This window comes from Perissodus microlepis, chromosome 6, assembly GCF_051167445.1.
Source record: "Perissodus microlepis isolate ML-2025 ecotype Zambia chromosome 6, ASM5116744v1, whole genome shotgun sequence".
Lineage (NCBI taxonomy): Eukaryota > Metazoa > Chordata > Actinopteri > Cichliformes > Cichlidae > Perissodus > Perissodus microlepis.
The window spans coordinates 24,306,275-24,328,136 of NC_140466.1; the positions used below are offsets into that span (position 1 = coordinate 24,306,275).

Genomic DNA, 21,862 nt, shown 5'->3' on the forward strand with positions numbered 1-21,862 from the left:
AAACAGCTTGAGCCCAGTTTAAAGCTGGTCCGCGTAAGAACTGGACAAAAAAGGCAATCTTGGCCTCGTCAGTTTCATATGTCCTCCGCAACTGTCTAAACTGCATTGTTATTTGGGTCAGCGTTCCAAAACCTCCTCGGCCGTGAGGACGCACTGCTGGGCGGCAGAGTCCGCTGAGTCCATATTCTGGCTGGATCGTTATGTTAAGGTTCAATGCAGGAGACTCAAACACGGGAGTCCTGAATCTGCTGAACACAAGGCTTTATTTACAGAGTTCACCAGGTGTATATACAGAGAGTGCTGGGTAGTGCTATATACAACAATGTGAGGGACGGGGCTCCAGGGAAATCCAAGGGGGGAATCACTCGCTCTCCAACTCTCCACATACACGACTGCAGTTCCCTTCTTCACATTTGACACACAGATTCACACGGGAAAGGTTATCCAGGGGGTCTGTAGATGAGGAACCAGGAATGAGTGCGATATTCACAAAAGACACTTGACTTATCTTGAGCTGTAGCTTGACTCTCACTGATGCGTGGTAGACAACGATCCAGCGAAGACCAGCAGTCACCTCCTGGCTTAAATGCTGTTCACCTTGATGGGCATCAGGTGTGTTCTTTTCCGTGGGCGTGGGCCGAGGGCGTGAACCCACAGTGAGTTCCGCCCCGGCGACAGAGAGGAGGAGAGAGAGAGCACGAGAGAGAGAAAAGAAAGAAAAAGGCCGATCGACATAATGTTCCTACTACTTCTACTATTAATAATAAAAGTAGAGCATATTTATCCCACATTGGCTTCTCTTCATCGGCACCCTGTTAAATCCGAAGTTGAATGTATGCTGCCATAGGCCTAGGCTGCTGGGGGCTTCCCATGATGCACTGCTTCCCCTTCACTCACCTCTTTTCAATCACTATTTGTTTATACAGCACTCTTGCATTCAATCATTAGTTATTATTAATCTCTGGCTCTCCTTCACAGTGTATCTTTTGTCCTATCTTCCTCACCTCCAGGTTTCTTCCTGTTAAAAGGGAGTTTTTACTTCCCACTGTTGTCAAGTGGTTGCTTATAGGGGTGATTTGTTGCTATATAAAAAAAACTGAATTGAAACTGAATTGAAAATTGACAGAGATAAACTAGCATTCAAAGATAAAACCATAAAAAAGCATTTGTGATGTTTTGACAAATAAATATCAGATTGAAGAAAAAATGTAAAATTTGAAACATGCCAGACATTGATCGTGCAAAGAGTGTCATGTTGAGCAGATAATGAAAGAGTTGTGACTCCAAAGAGTACTTTAGATAATAATATTCAGCAACATTTATACCCTCTGATTTCTTTAGTGGTAGTATTTCAGAAAGGGCTGCGAGAAGGTGGTAGGATATCTTTTAGCAGCAGAGCATGTGTATGTGTTATCTCCTAGGGGTTATTTTAATTTCACATTTCCCTTTACTCTTCGAGATTTCGGTGCCAGGGCTTTTGGACTCACATTAAAGAGGGTCTTGCATCTGCTTTAGCAGGAAGAAAGCTCAAGCTGAGGAGTTTGTGTGCCATGTAGGAAAACACATTAGTTTATATATACATATACATGGGTACTCATGCAAAGTGGCTTCTGTGTGCCTTGATTTGGGCTCTGTTGTGTCTAAAAAGATGTTTGTTTTTTTTTACTTTGAAACACGATAAAAGAAGGAAAGCTCCCTTCTAAAGTGATTGTATGCACGAGCCCTGTGAAGGGACACTGCAGATAAGTTGCTGACTGTCCCTATCAGTCATCTCAGGAGACATATATTTGACTGGCCAGACATATCTTCCCTACCCCGCCGCACAGTTAACCCCAGCCAGTTTGGTGATTGAAATGGGAATAGGTGCCCGACCATGCATCACCAGGCTGGCTCTCTTACAGGGATATGACACTTCAAGTGACCCTCTAAGGTCAGCGCCATTATGATGCTGGGCGGGGGCAGGAAAGGGAAATAGAGTGAATGGCAGAGGGAAAGGACAAGAGATTCCCTCAGAGACACATTTAGAGTTTGAGGAAGGAAGCCTGAGTGAGAGGGGAGATAATGAAGGACATGGATGGAGGAAAGAGGAGTATGGTCTATTAAAGTGGTTCAAATAATGAATTGCAAAGCAGAGGGGGAAAAAAGAGTGAGTGCTTTCCAGCACATCACATTCAAAGATTTTTTTTTTTGTGGTCATTTATTAGTGAATTGCCTGCCTTAGCTTAGGTGAAAATTAATTCAACAATTTTAGTCAAGCAACTCAACTGCCAAAGTATACTGGGACTGATTCTTAAATCACCATAACAATTGAGCAATTGGAGTAATAATGTTTGCCCATCCTCGGAGGCTTCAATTACTATGCTGTATTTATTTTGTGTGATTGGAATATGCTGAGCTCTTTCAAGATGAATTTGCTGGAAATGAGTTTTAATGCAGCAAGCCTCTGTGACCCCACAACGAATCTAAATTCCATTTAATCGAGAGGGGAGCCCTGGGAGTTGCCGCATGAGACAAATATATGCTCATCTTCAGAAGACTCTTACTCATCGTGATAATTATTTCAACGCTTCAATTAATTTGACAACGTTATTTGCACGTGCCACGGCTTCGCACACCTGTTTGCGACTCGATCTAGGAGAAATGAAGGGAAGATAAAGGCCGTCGAGTTGTGATAAAAGTCCTTAACCTGCTGCGTAGGGATGCTTATCGCTCGTGTGAATCTATAGAACAGCGATAAGCACACGATATTAAATCAGACTTGAGTATTATGCCTCTAATTTGAAATTTGAAATGGGAATAAACTCTTCAGTTTTAATTCAATTATGTATAATTCAAAGTGCATTTGTCAAGGTGCCATTCACAAGAAATAGGTACCTGCTGCTTGTGGATATTTATGCAAAATGCTATTTGCATGCAAAACATCTAGTTTGAATAATGATGCAGATGTATTTTAGGCACTCTGTCTGGTAAATGTTTCAGATCAAACACTGTTAAGAGGATCACAAATTCAATTTAAGAAAAAAAATTGCATTACTTGCAAAATAAGAGAAGAATTCACATGAATCTTAGGGGCAACAAACTGCCTACTTGAACACAGAGCAGACAGCATGTTTGAAATCATAACACAGCAATCTCTCACGTAGAGAGTATCAAAGAGCTGCTGCCTCTAATTTAAAATGTAAGTGCAGTCAGTGTACAAATGAGGGACTAACGTTCCTAAAAAGAGACCTCTGTTCCCCTGCTAGCAATCTAGGTTTCTGAGGTGGAGCGGAGGTTCTGGCTTCACAACAAGCTAAATAATTAACCATTCATAAAAGAGAAATAAATGGAATAAAAATGTGGTTCACTTTCTCTGTACTAAACCACAGAAGTTAGAGTTTTAAATTTGCTTGCACTTCTAGAGACAGAAATAGGCACACCATACAATTTTTTCTGCGAGCTTGTTTGTTTACAGTCTGTAGAAAAGATTCTTCACGCTGGATGTTACGGCATAATGTCAAAACCAAGGCAAACACCAATGAATGTCCTTCCTATATTAGGTTGGAAAAATCTGCTCAAAGCGGAGATGGTAAAATCTTGACATACACCACTGTGGAAAAGTACGTTGCTTTTTCCCACAAGGAGCAAGACTTTACTGTCATTTTTGAAGTGTTTATGAGTAATTGTTCCCAGGCTTTTTGAAAGTCAAAGGTTTTCTTCAGACACTGGCTGCTTCTTCAACCTTTGTTCGTGTGCCTGACCATTTTTATAAGAATGCTTTTTTTATGGATTCATTAAGCCACTTAACCCTGACCTATGAATCACTTAAGCATAAAAAAGGCTCCTAACTCAAGGTATGAATCAGTGTGGTTGGCCACACATAAGGACAGTTTAACAAAGAACCAATTTTAAATTGTATCGTTACATTCTTTGTTATTGTCACAAAAGTGCATATTTTTTCCTGTTCTTAAGAAAGAGGACAAAGCAAAGGCTCCACAGAAGAGCTGAGAGATGCATCTGGCCCGTCAACCCATCCATCCACTGCTTACCAAAGCCTCACCAGAAATGAGCTCAGGTGAAGGGTACCAACTAAGAAGCCATTCTTAAGGAAGGAAAACTGGGAGAAAAATGTGTTTTAGTGTTGTACTTTTAACAGGGACTAACAAAACAGAGATACTTAGGTCTTCACTCAAGTCCCAAGCCCAAGTAGATAAAATATCACAAATATAAATATTTATTTACACAGTTTTTAAACCGGAAATGACCATTTAATCATTACTATGACCTTATTCGTATTAGCACCACACTAAGTAACTGGGACAATTTAGTGCTGCTCACAGATCCATTTATAAATTATTCTACTAAATATATGGTTCATTTACAGAATTTAGTCCCAGTTTAAAAGGGATCATCCACTCTCATATCACTGCATTGAAGTTTTCTTGCTTCACAAAGTGTTCCCAACAAGCCTGAAAGCTATGATCAATCAAAACACTTGAGTGATCTAGTGTTGGTCTGCACTGATCATTTAAAATCTGAAGAATTTACCTTTTATTTTGTACTCGTGGTTACAGAAACAGCCTTCCTGGGAACTCGAGATGTGCTCTGTCTTCCTTTGATGTGTTTTCATTTACCTTTCGTTTCTTTTGCTTTTCAGTAAATATTTTAGGATCTTAGCCGTTGATTAGTTCACTGTCAGATTCTGAGTCCTTGTCAGCTGTTCTGATGAAGCTGTTTTTGAATATTTCTTTGTTTCTGTGTCATAAATATTTTGCACAACCAGGTCCACTGTATTTAAAATATGCTGCACGGTTAGCTAGGGCCCACATTCCCTTTCTGGCGTGTTAGATGTACTGTTCAAATGTGCAAAGCCACTGGGGGTAAAAACAGAAACAAATGGTATTTTTATTTCAAACACACTGCAGCCCTGAGCTTTTTTTTTTTTTTTTTTTACATTACCAGAAAGAGCAGTATGTGAGAACACAAATGTCTAAATCATTTAAATCAGACATAAAACTCTCTTTTTACCCTGCTTTAGGTCTTGAAGCCCATGAGTGAATAGCACAGAGAATTTACAGTAAGCTCGTGTGTGCCATGAGTCCTGCCTCCTACATCTAAACCTAAAACTAACCGATTCAGGAATAAGAAGACATCTGTCCCAGACCATCAACTGCTCAGTGCATTGTTCAACACTCAGGGCACAGAACTGGCAACCTGGTAGGTTTTAGCTTTTTTCTCTTCAGTTCTTCCTTCCCACTCTCACCAAGTGCTTCCTCATAGGACATTGCCAGATTGTTCTGGATTCTCTTCTAATATTGTAGGGTGTCTTGAGTTGACTCCTCTTAGTGCTATTTCTTGAGTTGAGCCTATCAAACCTGAAGGTTGTTATTGTGATGTCATCATGTTGCCTGACAAAAACCTACCAAATGGCTAAATAGATCTGGTTGTAGCCTTTATGCCCATACAATAGCTTTCAATTTCACAGCAATGAGTTCAACACAAAACTGTTATTATGCATGTTATATTATTACATCATCACTATGCCTAGCAACTGCATAACAACAGACTAAAATCACAGACCAAGCAATACTGAAGCATTGGAATTTACTAGAAACTGAATGTTGTAGACCGTGAAGCTGTGATTAGGGTTACAAAAAAAAAAAGAAGAAAAAAATTTTTTGTTTTCACAATGTTAGCGAAATATTTCAAAAGAAATTTCTCGCACAACAGTGACTTTACTAGTAGAGCAGACTGAGAGACTAATATCCTGTACTATCCTGCACAAGTTGTGACATCAACGGGTCCTCATCAAACAACTTAAAGGCCGGACGACTGCTTGTTTACTATCCTCAGTGTGGTTAAAAATATGTTTTCCTGAAATTCAATAAGCATTTTAAACAAAACTATTACAACCTGTCACTTCTTTCGAGAGCTTAAAAATAATTTGTTGAAACAAATGTTGGAAATAAAACACGTCACGTAATATGTCATTAAATACTGCCATTATGGGTTTGACAGGTACAGATTAGATAGGTGTACTGTACATGGGGCGCACAATCAGGCCATTTAAAAATGGACATGGTACTGTGTCAGCTGTCAGCTGTATTTTCTAATTTTCCACCACGGCAGACAATTTACATTTAAATCATTTTTCTTTCACAGCGCAAGGCCCCAACATAATGTTCGAGTATCAAATGGACATTTAGACATCAAAGCAAGCAGTACAAATGTTTTGTTTGACTTTGTTTGCTTTATGTGGTTTGAATTATATGTGCGCCCAGTTTTGTGTCTCTACATCTTTACATATTTTTACATATTACCTGATGACAATCGGACTGCCAGCAACAAAAAAAATATGATGCATCAATGTGTAGTTGCTGTTAAAACACAGTAGAAGGTATCAAGTAACACTTGAGAGTGTATGTGTGTTAAAATATTAACTTTTACTATTGTGATCCCTGTAACAGAAACTTCACATCCCTGGATCATATCATCCATCATCTCATCTGTAGCGTGGCTTTGGTCAAAGGATAGAAACAACAAAGTCAAGATGCTTGTCAGATGTAATCAATCCTCAATGTCAAAAAATGTTATTACCAGTTTAGAAACATGATTTGAGCCACAATGAATTATCTGAGCCACAGAAGCCACCATTTCACCAGATTGAATGGTGAAAGTTCACCATTCAATCTAATGCTTTCTCTCTGCTGTGCTTCTGTTGTCCTTTCTATCCTTACTTGTGTGTCAGAATTTGTTGCAGATATGCCACTGATCCTCACTGACATCTGCATTAATGGAAATGTCAGCATGTGTGTGTTTAACAAGAGTTACTGTAAGTTTGGATGTATGTTAGCAAAAAGGGATGATTGCCATTGACTTTTATTGCGTTTCCGTGTCGGGAAAGAGGCAACAAACGTCATCTAATATGTGTGCGAACGAGCCAAAACAGTGGTATGTCTCCATTTTCATTGCTTCCCCTTGAAATAAAATGACCCTTGAATTACGGCGTTAACAGGACTTACCGAGGCTGAACTCCACCTGAGGCAGCTTGGGTGTTAGAATAACACCTGCAAGACAGAGACAGCAAAAAGATAGAGTGGAGTTGAGATAAAAATAGAGCGAGAGGGAGATAAAGATAAGGAAGAGGGGAACATTAGAACAATGAAAAAGGAGGAAACAGACGTAAAATATTGAAGGCTGCAGTTTAATTTTGCTGAAGTTTAAAAGGTGTAGAGCTCCAACCATTGTTTTTCAATGATTTTTCATGAATTTCAGTCTTTGATTTGCCATCTTATTAAATGAATCATAGCAATGTTAGATAATAGGGAAATATATTTCAAAGAGCATAAGTGCAAAACAAGCCCACTACTTTTAATCTAAAATAATCTGAATCAAAAACCTGCGAACCCTCACATATTTACTAAAAGCAAGGCATAAATATTTAGCTTAGTTTCCTGGTTATTTGTCAAAATTGTTGATGAGGCATTAGTCAGTTGTAGTCACTTTGCACAGATGCAATATAATTACGCTAAGGGGGTTGAACTCCTGGCAACAAACTATTTTAATCAGAAATAAAAGGCTTTATAGAGAGAGTTTGAACATGGTAGGAGCACAACAGGCTCCCCAAATGCCACACTGATTAATGTAACTGTTCATCTAGATTATGCAAACAACTCAGCGATCGTTGAGAGCGTCAGAACTAGAGTTTCTGGGTATCCATTGTCCTTGAGGCTTTACGCCAATAACGATGACTGACTGCTTCAGTCATCTGTCACTAAAGCTTTCTCTCATTCATCACTTTCCCAGTTTGACATGACCATTCAAAAACCAAACAGATGAAACGCCTGTAAGATGGTGCAACAAGTCTAGAGGGGGACTAAGCTGCTAAATTCCTCCTCTTGGGGTGCTTGGACACAATTGGCCTCTCTAAGGCTCATCAACTCCACTAATGGGCCGTGGATACTCGATGTTCACTGATGTATGGGAGCCATGCGACTTAGGTAATCTTATGTAATGAGGATTCTTTGCAAAGAAAAAATGATTTACTTAATAAGGCAGAATGCCTTATTGACAATTTTGAATGCATAGATAATGCTGTCCAAAAGTCTCAGACCAACTCTCATTTCTACATATTTTGCTTGGGAAATTGCAATTAGGTGCAGCAGTATTGAAATGTGCAAACACGCATTAAAAGTATGTACAGTGTATATAAGCCAAACACACAGGTGGTGCAATTCTTGGTTAAAAGCTTGAAAGTCAGTATTCAGCATGATCGCCTCTGTTCTTTAATACAGCCTGAACTCTCTTAAGCAGCTTTATTGTAATCTCTATAAGTACAGTAGTCTTCAGGAATCGTTCTTGAAGGACATTCAAAACTCTTCTTTGGATGTTGGCTGCCTTTTGTTCTGTTCTCTGTCAAGATGATCCCACATTGTTAAGATCCAGGCTCTGATCCGTGACTGATCATGTTCCATTGTGTGTTTTTATATCCAGATATCCATTTTAAGGGGGGATCATTGCCATGCTGAAAAACGAAGCCATTGCCAGCCAGCCCTTTCTTGATAGTATTTCTTAATGGATCAAAATCTGATCAAAATAAAAGTCTTTTCTGTGTTCGTATACTTCCATCAATCTTGACAAGATCTCCAAGACCACTAGGTGAAATGCAGGGCCAAACCATGTGAGCCTCCACCATGTCTTGCTCACTGTTTTACCTCTCTCTGATCTCCATCAAAAATACCGCCAGTACTTTGAACCAAAGTCGGATCCATCCATCTCTCCGTGCAAGACCTGTTGCCACTGATTTTCAGTTCAATTCTCGTGTAATTTGGCAAACCTGAGCCTTTTCTCCCTGTGTTCCTTCCCTAAGAATTGCTTCTTGGCAGCCACCCTTCATCAGAAATGACCCTTCAGCGAACAGTAGATGGACCAGCATCTCTCAGTCAAGTCTTTGCTATTTCTTAAGCACGTGACCTTTAGATTCAAACAAACAAGCCAAAAAGAAAGAAAAAAGAAACATTGCTCAAAACTGGTTTCTTGAAAGCAAAATATAAAGAAACAAGTTCTGGCGTAAGACTATTGCACCGTACTGTATGTATGGTTGTTTGTTGGGACTGTTGATTACTGTACTTGTTGATTACTGGTTTACTGTAATATTTCTTCTTGCGTTTGTTTCTGGAGATAAATCTAAAAATGCCCCAGCTCACAGAGATGCAGTGAATTATGTCAAATGTTGATGAATCGTTTAAATGCTGTTTTTTAATCTTTGAACCATATTCTTTGAAATGAATGAGTCCAAAGATTAAAAATTATGGAAATCACAAGCATTATCTGGCACCCTGTTGAGAGTCATTTGCCTACTGAGGCCAAGACAGCTTCAAGCACAGTAACTTGATTAAAAAAAAAAAAAAAAAAAAAAGATTACCAGCAATTTGAAGGGCATTTCTAAATTCAATAAATATGCTAACAAACTTGTAAATAAACCTTCAGTTTGCTAGCATTTATGCTAAGTGAAATAAACTGAGCTCTGTCAGATGTAATACATGTCAGAAAAGGCTGTAGAAGCTTACGCAAACCTGGTCCAATATCTGTTACAACTGCAGTAAATATCTAATTAATCAAGTGGACAAGTATTTGTAGCACACGGGGCAAGGAAACACACACCAAAACAGGTCAATTATGCTTGTAAATAAACTTTCATCATCTGGTTCTCACATTACTTTCTCATCTTCATCATCCCATTCCTCAGGGGTCATGTCTCCTCATGTTGTCACCATTAAGACTTCCTTATGAGTGCTGATGGAACTTTAATAAGCCAGGACGACATGCTGCGTAGCTGCAATAGAAAGCCCTTTAGCTAGGTATGCTGACACTGTGCCAGCTGTTGGGCCCAGTCTCCGGTGTAGCATTATCATAAGGGACTGACACATGGACAGCCCGGCTACTTTGTAGGACTCCGTCTGTGCTTGACGCGGACTTATCTTGAGTGGTAAGAAGTAGTGGAAAATGCTTGTCGTTGCAGAAATAATTAAAGATAAGGAGCAAAGCTGAGTCTAGGTCTGATAGAGGTTCAGGATACAGATCATGACACACATGTGGCAAAGCAAGTCAAGTGTTTGATAATGAAGCAGGAGGAAGACTGGAATTCAGAGCTGTCAGAATTTTAAAGCATGGCTTATAGGTAGAGTGTCGAGTATTTTTAGAAGGATCATGCCAGATGCTTTGATTTTATGACAGGCAACACATGTTAAGTTGCATTTTCCTTTTTTTGTTTTTTTTCAGTATGAAGTCTGAATAAATAACGTGTAAAACTATGTTTTAGTGCAGCTCTGAAAGCTTTCACATGGTCACATCACCCCAATATCCACATGATCTAAAATATAACGGACAAATTATGCAACCTGAGGACACAACTCCTGTTATGTACACGGTGACCTCATTCTCGTCCCGCAGCACTAAACGTGCCGCATGTCATTACCCTCTGGGGGAGAATCAGCCTGACCAAAACAAATACACAAACAAGGTCTAATCGCAATAATTAGCCATTACATGGAGAGAGATAAGCCACCTGCACTGCCCATATCTATTGTAACTCCTGCAGCATACATGGCTCACGACTCTAACTTGCAGATACATACGTGGGGGAAAGTGGCACAGGTGTGGTATTTATAATCGATATCCGCTGGCATTATGAATATGGTAATAAGCTCAGCAAGGCAGCAGGCAGGCAGCACATGCAGATGTAACTCCCAGAGGGGCCCAAAGCAAATGAGGTGTGCCCGCCCGCTATACTGCAGTTTCATCTGGCTCTAGAAATAACAGCACAGCCCCACTGTACCTCCAATCTATCAGCCCCCCTGTCTGTGGAAGGTATCAGTAGGGAAAAAGGCACGCTGAAGGCAGAGGAGAGGGTAATTTATAAGGATGTGAGCAGACTAGGTGAATCCTCTGGAATGACAAAGTTAATTAATGTTCAGGGACTTAAATGGTCCGTCTTACAGATGATCATTTAACTCGCTTCCCTTCTCATTGCCCTGCTTTCTCGCATGCTGCATTGTATGATAACCGCTAACAGGCAATGGGGACAAGGGTGAATGTGGGAAATAGTTGGTAGTTTTGGTGGGTGGGGGATTCAGATGATGCTGCTGTTTATTTCTAAGTCTGCAAAACATGGAAGTAGAAAATATCACCAGACACCGCTCCAATTCCCAAGTATGGTTTCAACTAAGAAAATCAAACAATTTTTCCGAAGAGAGTTTTGATAAACTGCCCTGCAGAGGCTATAGTACACATTCACAGTCACTTCTGCTTATCCTCTTCATGAATAGATATTACATATAAAAGCCCACGCCTATGAATAAATCCTGTTCATATTTTTGTATATTATCTTCTTTTGAATTTTGAGGTTAGATTAATAATTCACTTATGTGGCTGGCTCAGCATGGGCTTTGATATTTCAGGGATATAACTCTCTCAACAAATGATTCCAACCCAACAAGCAACTCTGCTCACCCTTCCTACACGTTCACCCACACTAATTGCAATGTTTCCTTCTCCTAACTCCTTTTTGTCCGACCTCGCGCTTCTCTTTCCTGTAGTTTAAATTGCCTAAACAGAACCTGCACATCCACTGTGATGATTCAGTCACCAGCCAGGCTTACATACCTGTAACTCAATTGATGTTTGCACAGACAGGCATCCCATTAGGACAAGTGGTGCTGAATGGGAGAGTGAGTTATCGTCACATTACTGCTTTGGGAGATTGAGAGGGGGGACAGATGGTTTTGTTGCCAGCGTTTAATGAAGTGTTGTGAATCAGTTGGATGCGCTGAGGAGGTCTTGACTGTCAAGCTGATAAGAGACGTAGTCTGGGGGGTTAACAAGAGTGGGACCTTTCGCTCCGCGACAGCTTGGTCACGGCACGCGTCTCACAAAGACAGTTCAATCAATTAAATGTTGCAGCTTTCATTGACGATACTGATTCCTGTATGCGAATTCTGTTATGAATAGTTAATAGCTAAAATAACATAATTTCACCCTTTGTGATTGGGAGTTTGTAAAACGCCAATTCAGCCCCACCTTAATTAGCACCGAGCAGCACCCAGTTTGGTTTCGCTTTTATCTCCTGTCAAGAAAGAGGAGATAAACTGTGTCACCTTGCGACTGATAATGCACGGTTGTCAACCTGCTGTTCGGCCCAAACACTGTAATTATGTGCTTCGCTCTTGTCTTCCAGGATGCCCAGGGGAAACAAAGCAAAGGTAGAGTGAGGCGTTACACTCCTGCATCTGTCAGATGCCATCTATAAAATTGTGCAGAGGATTTTATGGTAGGTGCCTATCTTGGGTTTGCCATCAGGTCATAGCTATTGAGAGTGTGGCCCTGTGTGTGTCTCTGCATAACTGTGCAACGTCAGAGCATGCCTGCATATGTCCGTGTGAATGGGCAATCGGACACATAAGATGCTTCACCAGTGTGTCAGTGTAGGTTTAAAGCAAAGAAGACAAGGCGTCATGAACTGCGCTTTCATCCTTCTTTGTACAGTTCCATCTGCTTATTCCCATTGGGACGATGATGGTTCTTAGCTTGCATGCCAATGCAAATGCTTAGCAGCAACCGCATGCAGTGTCTGTCCTTTTAGTAAGCAAAGGTATTAAATGTGGAGAGGAGGCTTTGTGGCATCACTGATATGGATAATCTCTTCAGCATTCTCCTGTAGTGATGGGCACTAAGACATCTAGTTTGCCTCTGCCAGTGCATATTAGTGACAGCACATTCAGCCTACATGGAATATGACTGCAGTAAAAATGCAAATTCACACACACATACACATGCATGCATGAACACCAGTGCACAAACAGAGACATGACACGCAAGCAAACATGTGACTTTTTACCCCCCGACTCCCACCAAGAAAACATGTGAACAGCTTTTCAAACTTTCTCTCTGCAGAGTCACTCAATCAAAATTCCATTTTGCTCAAAACTAGATCAGGCAGACTTTTGTATTATTTACTACACGCATGCATTCTGAAGCTCAAAAGAACTGAGAAACATTTTTGAGATTTCATTTCAACCACACAACAAGAATACTTAATTGGAAACCTGCAGAAAGGCAGGCAGTTTCTAAAAAGTCTACAGTTTTAAATTGTGGAGACACGACTGACAGGCCCGAAGATCAATCGTGGCTTAACAACATTTTAAATATCTGACAACAAAAGACATCACTTGATAGCACTTAGTGTCATTTCTATCTACCAATAATGATCTTTCATAACAAGTGCATCTATATATCATCAGGTATTGAGTTGTAATTATTCTGCATAGGAGTCAGTTAATTGGCTACTGAAGACTGGGGTTTTAAAAATCTCTCACACTTTTGCTGGTACCTCCACCCTAGCTCTCTCCCTGAAACACACACACACACACACACACACACACACACACACACACACACACGCTTTCATTCTGTGTGTGTGGCAGCACGAGAACAAACACTTGCACAGGGAAAATACTCAAAAGCAAGACATCATCTGGAGAAGCATTTGCAGTAACAGTAGAGAAAACCAATGCTTAGAACTGACGAGCAGTTGTGGAGTTAGACTGTAGAACAAGAAAGGACAGAGGAAAGAGGAGACAGATTCAAACAGTCACAAAACACAGTGGAGTCAGCTCACCAGCAGCGCTCAGTCCTTCAGGACTCGCACTCAGCTCCTTCATGTCAACCATGCAGTGTCCCAGGTGCTGCGTGCCGTCCTCCATCTGTCCAGCTTGCCCCACAGTTCTCCCTCGTGCTCCTCCACCTCTTCTCCCACCTCCTCCACGAAACACCACAGTCCAGTCCAGTTCCCCGGCTCACACGCAGCCTTCCAAGCAGAGAAGCTGTCACAAAGATAGCAATCCTCTCACCCTGCTTTCTTGCTGCCTCACGGTGCGCTCTCTGTCAGCATTAAGGATGCCTCATGGAAACTAATACGGAAGAGAGGGACCGGCGACGGACCTGGAGCAGCAGCGGGAGGGAGGAGGAGAGGGAGGAGGAAGAGAGGGGAGCAGGAGAGAAAAAGACAGGGGAAGGGAGGAGTGATGAGGGAGTGAGATTCCAAATGAAAGAGAAAGCAGGACAGAATTGATGTTATGTGCAATACAAAGCTCTATCCATCAATCTTGGGCTGTCAGTCGGGGACCTAGACCCGACTGCACAGAGCACCGCAGCCAGAAAGACACGGCTCTGTCCTCCCCCTCTCTCTCTCCCTCCCTCCTTTTCTCTTCTCACTGCGCAGCCACTGCTGCAACCAGACATGGCAGCAGGGTCCCTTTGATTTCTGACGTCCGTCTCACTCCCCTTCTCCAACCTGCCCTCACCTCTACATCACTCTTTCCCTTTTCTCAGCAGTGTAACAATTACCAAACTCCCAAGCGTGATATGGTGAAGCCAGAATCATGCAGCATGATTTGGGGACTTATACAGCTGAGGGATTTGCAGAGTATAAGGACAGTTTTTATTGCATAAAGAGCTGAGTATAACCCAACATGGCAACTTCACCACAATTTCAAATCAACAGGTTAAACACAGAATGTGATACAGATAGTAGTTGTTTCTGGGTTTTAGAGGTTTGTGGGTTTTTTTTATGTTTCGCAGCGTAGATCTAGACTGGACATTTTGAAAAAGGAATTAGGATGAGGAGTTATATATGAAGATTTTCAAGGTAAAATAATGACTGCCTCCTCTTACACTCCTAGGGAAAACGTTATTGTTCATTATTTGGTCACCAAGGTCATGATGCTACAGTAAGCATATATCTACAATTAAAATCCAGCTGAATGGAGGAGGAGCTGTGTTGTCTGTTAAACTCATTCAACCTAAGTGAAGGCTACTGTGAAGGTGCTTGATTTTATACACCTGTGGCTATGGAAGTGATTTTAAGTGAAGTTTCACCTACGACTAGCTGGAGATACAGCTTCTCTCACCAGTGATGATTCTTGATACGCAAAGTTGGGTTCAGTTTGGCATGAAACCAGATGATGTTTGCCCTCGACATAACTTTGAGGACTGTGAACTCAAACACAAGCTCCTGCAAGTGGTCAGAAACAGGTTTCCAGAGCGCAATCTAAAAATATACTGGGCAAAAGGCAAGAGCCACTCTTCATTTTTATTTTTATTTTGCTTCCCAGGAGCCAGTCATTTCTTGTAATTTTTTAAAGTGGTCTTGAGCAATAGTTCTCCAGGCTTTCTGAAAGTATTTCAAGGTTTTTCTTTGGACATTGGCTGCTTTTTCACTCATTTTCAGTCCAGTCCTTTTACCTGACCATTTATCAAAAGAATGGTTTTCTTCTGAAAACATGAATCGTTGAAGCATAAAAAAGGCACCTAACTTAAGGATCAACCAGTGTTTTGTTGATACACAACAAACAACTTCATAAACTTTGATCCTAGCAACAAGTTGCAAAAACACAACATTTTGTCCCATTTCTTTTAATCTATAAAAAAATACCAAAGATGACAGTTTCACACATCTAAAATTGTATTTTTGCATCAACAAATAGATTCCCAAAGAACTACTAGCTTAAAACTGGGCATCTCTTGGCATGGTGTGCAGTGTGTCCTCAAATAATTAATGAAACTGGACAAGTGGAGGTCAAAAGAAGATTTGGCAGGCCTAAAAAGACACTATGTACAGAAGATGAACAGTACTTGAAAGTCATGTCCTTAAGAAATAGAAAATAAATCCAACAAAGACCTGACAGAGAACCCAAGAGATGCATCTGTTTGCTGAAGCCTCATCAAACAGTGTCAATGGAAGCGTGACTGTCAAACAACCATTTTAAAGAAAATGAAACGGGGAGAAAATGCTGAGGTATGGCTAATTAAAAGTCAGACTATGTGGAGTGAGGAGGTGGGCCCAAGTGCAGACACGCGAAAGAGCAAGCCGTTTAGTGGAGGCTGATAAAAACGTTTCAAAAACAAAGGCAACACTAAAAAATAACCTAAACTGGGAGAACTAAGTCTAAACATAAAAAAAACCCTGAAACATGAAAAGGAGCATGAACATGGAAACCTGACATGAGAAACCTAAAACAGGAAGACTTGCCAAAAATTCATAAACCTAGAAACATGGCATGACATAGTAGACAAGCAGGCAAAACAGATGAACGGACAAGGAATGACAGGAACTCTGAGATTAAATACACACAGAAGGTGATCAGGGGAAGTGGAAACACATGGAGAAACAGCCGATTCGAATGAACATAATGACGCCACGGGGGAAGTGAAACTAAACATACTGAACATGGGACAACCAGACCTCTTGAAAATAAAACAGGAAACATAACAGAATGCAAACATGACAACACGAGCCTGAAAACATAGAACACGCAGACATTAAACACGTGTCAGACTAAGACAACCTTTTTTGCGCCGTGGACCGGTTTAATGTCAGACAACAGATAAATATTTCTTTCAAAATAAGACACAATTAAAACAAAGGAAAAGACCCAGGAAAACCGAGTTAACGATAAAAACCCTGAAAACCATACATTTCCCAAAGGACTCATGGACCGGTACTGGTCCTTGGCCCAGGGGTTGGACTAAGACACACGGACTTACCACGACAAACCGACGAGGAACAAGCACACTATAGATACACACAGAACCCAATGACAAATGAAACGGATCACAAGGGGAAAACATGTAAACAAGAGAAGGAGGCGGGAGACAAAGACATCACAGAAACACATGAAGGGCGAGGAAGACATAAGGGGTGATGACACAAAGGAGATCTAAAAAACACTGAACTAACACAGCAACCTAGGCAAAATAGAATGAGCTGAACTTAAACATAAACCATCAAAATATAAGACAAGTCAAAACACTGGGTCACATGACCCAGGGTCATGACAAGAGCTGCCAGTTTAAATCAGGTATAGTTTTTTTTTTTTATGAAGTATTGAAACATTTTCATTGAAACTTGTTAAAAGTAAAAAGTATAAGGGTTCACCATCCTATCACTCAAATGTTGTTTTATAACATCAACAGCAGAAGGAATGTTTTTAAACCCTTGACTGTAATCATAAAAAAACAGGACAGGTCAGATAATGTGGGCTGTAAGAAGATTATTCCTTTGTATACAGTTCTGAGAAGAACGCTTTGTTCTCTGCATATTCTTCACTTATTGTACTCGTACATAATCAAGTGGCTGGAATAAAACCTTTCAAACCAAAGACACACGCCGCAAAGACTAAAGAGCCATGTGGAGTTCATGTGCACTCTTAGGGCACCTGGTCTGGGTTGTGGCTGGTGCCAAAAACCTAAATGAAGATAAATTGGTCCCTGCTGGAGCAATAAGATAGAAGATGAATCCACTCTGCACGAGGAGGTTGCTTTTTTCACTTTCCACAACTCTCTCCATCCTTACGCGTTCATCCCTTTATTGCCACATTCTCCTTGTTCTCCACCCTCTTTAATCCGTAAAACCCATCAAGATAAATGTTATCTTCTTCTGTTTTAATGAAAATGTGCTGGTGCACATTTATACATAAGCACAATTGTGTGTGTGTGTGTGTGTGTGTGTGTGTGTGTGTGTGTGTGTGTGTGTGTGTGTGTGCATGCAAACTCAACACAGCAGAGTCAAACAGGTCTGCAGAGTGGTCCATTAACATTCTAATACGTTTCTTTTAAAGGCGACATGTGTTGTCTTATTAAAGCCTGACTGATAGAGGGGGCTGGAGAAAATCAATAGACAATGCACTAGAGATGGTGAATAGTACAAGTACACAGAGGAGAGGAGAAGAAAATAAACATGCCCTTTTTAGCTATTCCTCCCCAAAGCCTGAAGCATAGATCCTCACATTTACCCATTCCAATAGCACTTGAAGCCCATTACAATTTGAGATACACTCCCTCGCAGTATTAACTTAGATAAGCCAACAGCTTGATTCACAGCTGAGTTTGGGATGCATATTGCCACAGCTAGTGTTACACAGCTGTACTGTTGTAAAGGCTGCAGTGGGAGACATCCAATTGCAAAGGTATAAGTCAACGCTGTTGCTAAAAGGAGGAGTACAAATAATTACTCGAGGTGCTCTCTCTCTGGCCTCATTTAAAGCCATATCTTAAATCTCACAACACTGACTGAGATGCAATACATTGCAGCAAGTTATTTTATATTTACAACATTCATTATGAATTAATGTTTAATTTTCAGTTATAGAAATCAGCACCCTGACTGTGGCAACCGCAGGAACTCAAACAAGAACATTAAAGTAATCACTGTCTAGACAGCCACCCCTGCTGCGTGCCCTTTCTTTGATTTGAAAATGTTTGTGCCATAAATGTTTTGACATGGCAAACAAATGACTTCCTGTACGAATCAGGTGACCACACCAAAAGACTAAGAGCCGGTGAAAACCTCCTAGCTTTCTCAGGTGAAGCTGGCAGTTTGAGCAGTCAAATAAAAGCCTGTGCATAGTGGTTTGAGCTCTTTGTTGTGGTAAATGGTAAATAATGAAACAGTGAAGCTCTCCCACACACATGCATGCAATGCTCCACTTCCTGCTAAAAACAGTCTGTTGGGCAACCACTATCAATTGAACAAAACAGGAAAAGTGATTAAGTTCATATCTATCTATCTATCTATACACATGTGATATATAACAGTAGCAACTACATCAAAACAACAAACAGGCAGAATGAATGAGCACTCTCAATCTTTTAACATTTCAAAACAATCAATAAAAAGCTTTTTTTTCTGTCTGTCATGACACAGTAGTGACTTACCTACATGTACACTGTTCAGATTTATAGTTGCTGTAATTATTCTAACCAATTTTAAAGCAATTTAAATTAATGTTCAAGCTACCGATTCCTCGCTCTTTCATAAAATTATAACAGAATAACAATGAGAATGAACCACAAACCTGTTAACGCACACATAGATGTGATGGCATAATACTAAAATAGGCAAAACATATTCATCTCTTCTTTATCAAGTTCAACATGTTGATCAGCCGAGACAAACTGAACTAGCATTTGCAGAGTATATTCCACAAGATGCTAAAGATAGCACGTATAAAATATACAGCATGTATATATAATGCAGTGTTTTCTTCCCACAGAGTATCCCTATTCAGCAGTGTCATCTCGTCTAATCGGATCACGTGAATCCTCTCCACATTAAACATGTACAGTCACTCCTTCTCCTTTCAAATAATGTGACGAAATGAAGCTATTGATTTCTCATCACGTGTTGTCATGTCAGATTACAGGAGGCTCTTTTACAGCACCGCAACTGACATCCCAGCCATCAATTTTCAATATTGTCTCGCTGCTCAAAGGTTTCTGATTGCCTTTGTTTTCTTACAGGATGGTGGAAATGACAGCTATTGAAATCTAGAAATCAAGTATCCATTACTCCAACCCATTGACCAAATCTCACAGTGATATTTGAAAGACATTAATTTAGAGTAAAGCATGCATTCTCACATACACTTCTAGTATTGGAACACACAAGGCTGTGATTTCTTTCAAGTGTAAATGTAAGTGATGTATATGACAGGGGACAATTTGTATGCCAAATGAAATGAATATGTTCAAAAAATAGCACTTTTTGGATTCTGAAATTCACTCCTTGTTCTCTTTCAAATCTCAATCAGTATCGCACTGTGTGAAGCACCACTGCAACGACATCTGGCTAAGACGGACAAAGCTCTTCAAGGACGCAGGGTCCCCTGATCCCCGCGGCAACCAGGACTCTATGAAAATCATGTTTTTAGAGAACCTGGGTTACCCTAGTAACGAAACATTTTTCTTTACACTTGTTTTAAGATGAAAATTGATTTAAATTTACTAAATGACTTTAACTTGTTTAACCCACGTGATTTAACTGGCACTCATTTTGACCACAACTTACTGCATTTTTGCACAAAGCAGTTGCTGATAATAGCTTTTTATTTTTTTGCTAATGTGTACCTTGCCGTGACAAGTCATGATAATTTCCAAATGTACTGCAATTTTTTTTCAGGAAATTGGAAAATAAAATATTATTATTTCCAATTAGTAAAAACAAGTAACGTGCCAGGTTAGGTCAGAAATTTCAGCCTTGACAATTTGTTCCATATAATCTCACCACAATCGATGACACGTGAAATAAATGCATAGATGGTCCAATTTAATTTCTATATACAGTGCAGCAGCACCCACACATAAGCTGGCATAAGACACATATTTTCCTCAAAACAGCAGTGCCAACAGCAAACACTGCCAGGTGAATTAATATTAATGTTGGTGAACAGTCGTGTGCAAAATAACAAGACCACTGATCACACACACACTGAAAGACATTTTCACTTCATCACAAGAGGGCGGGACTGCTAGGTTACCCTTGTCCAGCTTGCTCTGTTAAGTCCCACTCCCTATGGTTACTGTTACTAGGCCTGTGAAGCTTACTAAACGGTCGACACCAAAGGAAATATTAGCAAATTCCTGGAATGTTAGAATAGAATAAACCTTTATTATCCCACGGATGAGAAATTTTGGTGTTACAGAGCTCTTACAGCAAGGAAAAATAACATATAAAAGGAAGACACAAGGTGGTCCTATAAGCAACCGAAGTTCATATATACAGCTATATACAGGTAACAATGTACAGAATATGTATAGAAAATTGAAAAATTGTACACGGATATGTATCAAATCTACAGAGTTATGTATAAAATGTAGAGCAAACAAACAAGCTGGTGAGTAACATGACCAAAAGAATGTTAAGCTGCATTATAGAGTCTGACAGCTGCTGGTAAGAATAACCTGTGGTAGCGCTCTAAAATAATAGAGAAGACTGGACAGAAAAGAGTAGAATATGCTTTTCAGAGCTGTACTCCCAAATCAAACTGATAAGAGTTCTGTTAATAAAGAGAAAATCAAAATAGAAAGGCTCACTACTGGTCCAATTAAAAGTGCTGCAGACACACACACACACACACACACACACACACACACACACACACACACACACACACACACACACACACATATATAGATAGATAGATAGCGAGAGAGAGCTGGAGAGAGAAACACACATACCTTTTAAGCTACTAATAGGATATTATTTCCAAAGCTTTCATTATCTAGCATATTTCCAGTAAACTTACACCATCCCCTATTTCCATTTGTTTAAAGTGAGTCATGATAATGCTCCCACACACCAACTGCACCTGAAAATGGCTCTGATCTGGTTTGGATCCATCAAGTTTGTAGATTATGCTTTTGAAGCCTTAGCCTCAAAACCCACGTTTCTGTCCCTGTGAGGGTTTTATGAATCCATATTTGGTGGCCATATTTGGACAAAAGTTTTGGTTAGAGATTGGTGAATCTGTTTTTCACTGTGAAATTACGTGAACGCTATTAAATTATTGGCTAGTTTTTATAGGTTGGTCTTATCACACAGCTCTGGAAGCCTTGTGGACAGTCTTGTGCCATTTAGCACTTGTGACATCTCTACTGTATGTCGTAGCATAACTTAGGTGTAGCCAAGCTGAGGGAGCTCAAAGCATGCAGAATTTATCATTCCATGTGAATGGGCATCTGATAAGTTAGCCTTCCTAATCTGCATGATTTCGTCTGCCATGGCAGTGGCAGTGAGCGTCGTGCTGTAAGTTCTACATTCTCCCCACAGTAGCCCTCACATCACGCCTCATCTCATCCTCAACGTGTCTACTGCCATTGCCTTTGGCTGCTAGTGCTGAACAAGGTCCTACTTCAAACATGTCAGTGATTTTCCCACATTTGGCAAAAAGTTACTAATATCTGAAAGGTCATTCTTTTTTGGCCTGCAGTTTCTTTTTTTCTCTCTTGCATGTTGTCTCACCCAAGTTTGGAGCCTTTTTTATTTTGC

The 21,862-nt window shown here is 40.3% G+C and overlaps 1 protein-coding gene across 1 annotated transcript in view; it reads right to left on the reverse strand.

Moving 5' to 3' along the window:
- Positions 1–14,267, reverse strand: part of inpp4b (inositol polyphosphate-4-phosphatase type II B) — a 169,875-nt gene extending 155,608 nt beyond the window's left edge. Inside the window, exons 1-2 of the mRNA XM_084931611.1 lie at positions 13,655–14,267; positions 7,002–7,046 (exon numbers count right to left, since the gene is read on the reverse strand). Coding sequence (XP_084787737.1) covers positions 7,002–7,046; positions 13,655–13,739 — 130 coding nt within the window. The 5' untranslated portion in view covers positions 13,740–14,267. The remainder of the gene's footprint in view (positions 1–7,001; positions 7,047–13,654) is intronic.
- Positions 14,268–21,862: the final 7,595 nt, after the last annotated feature.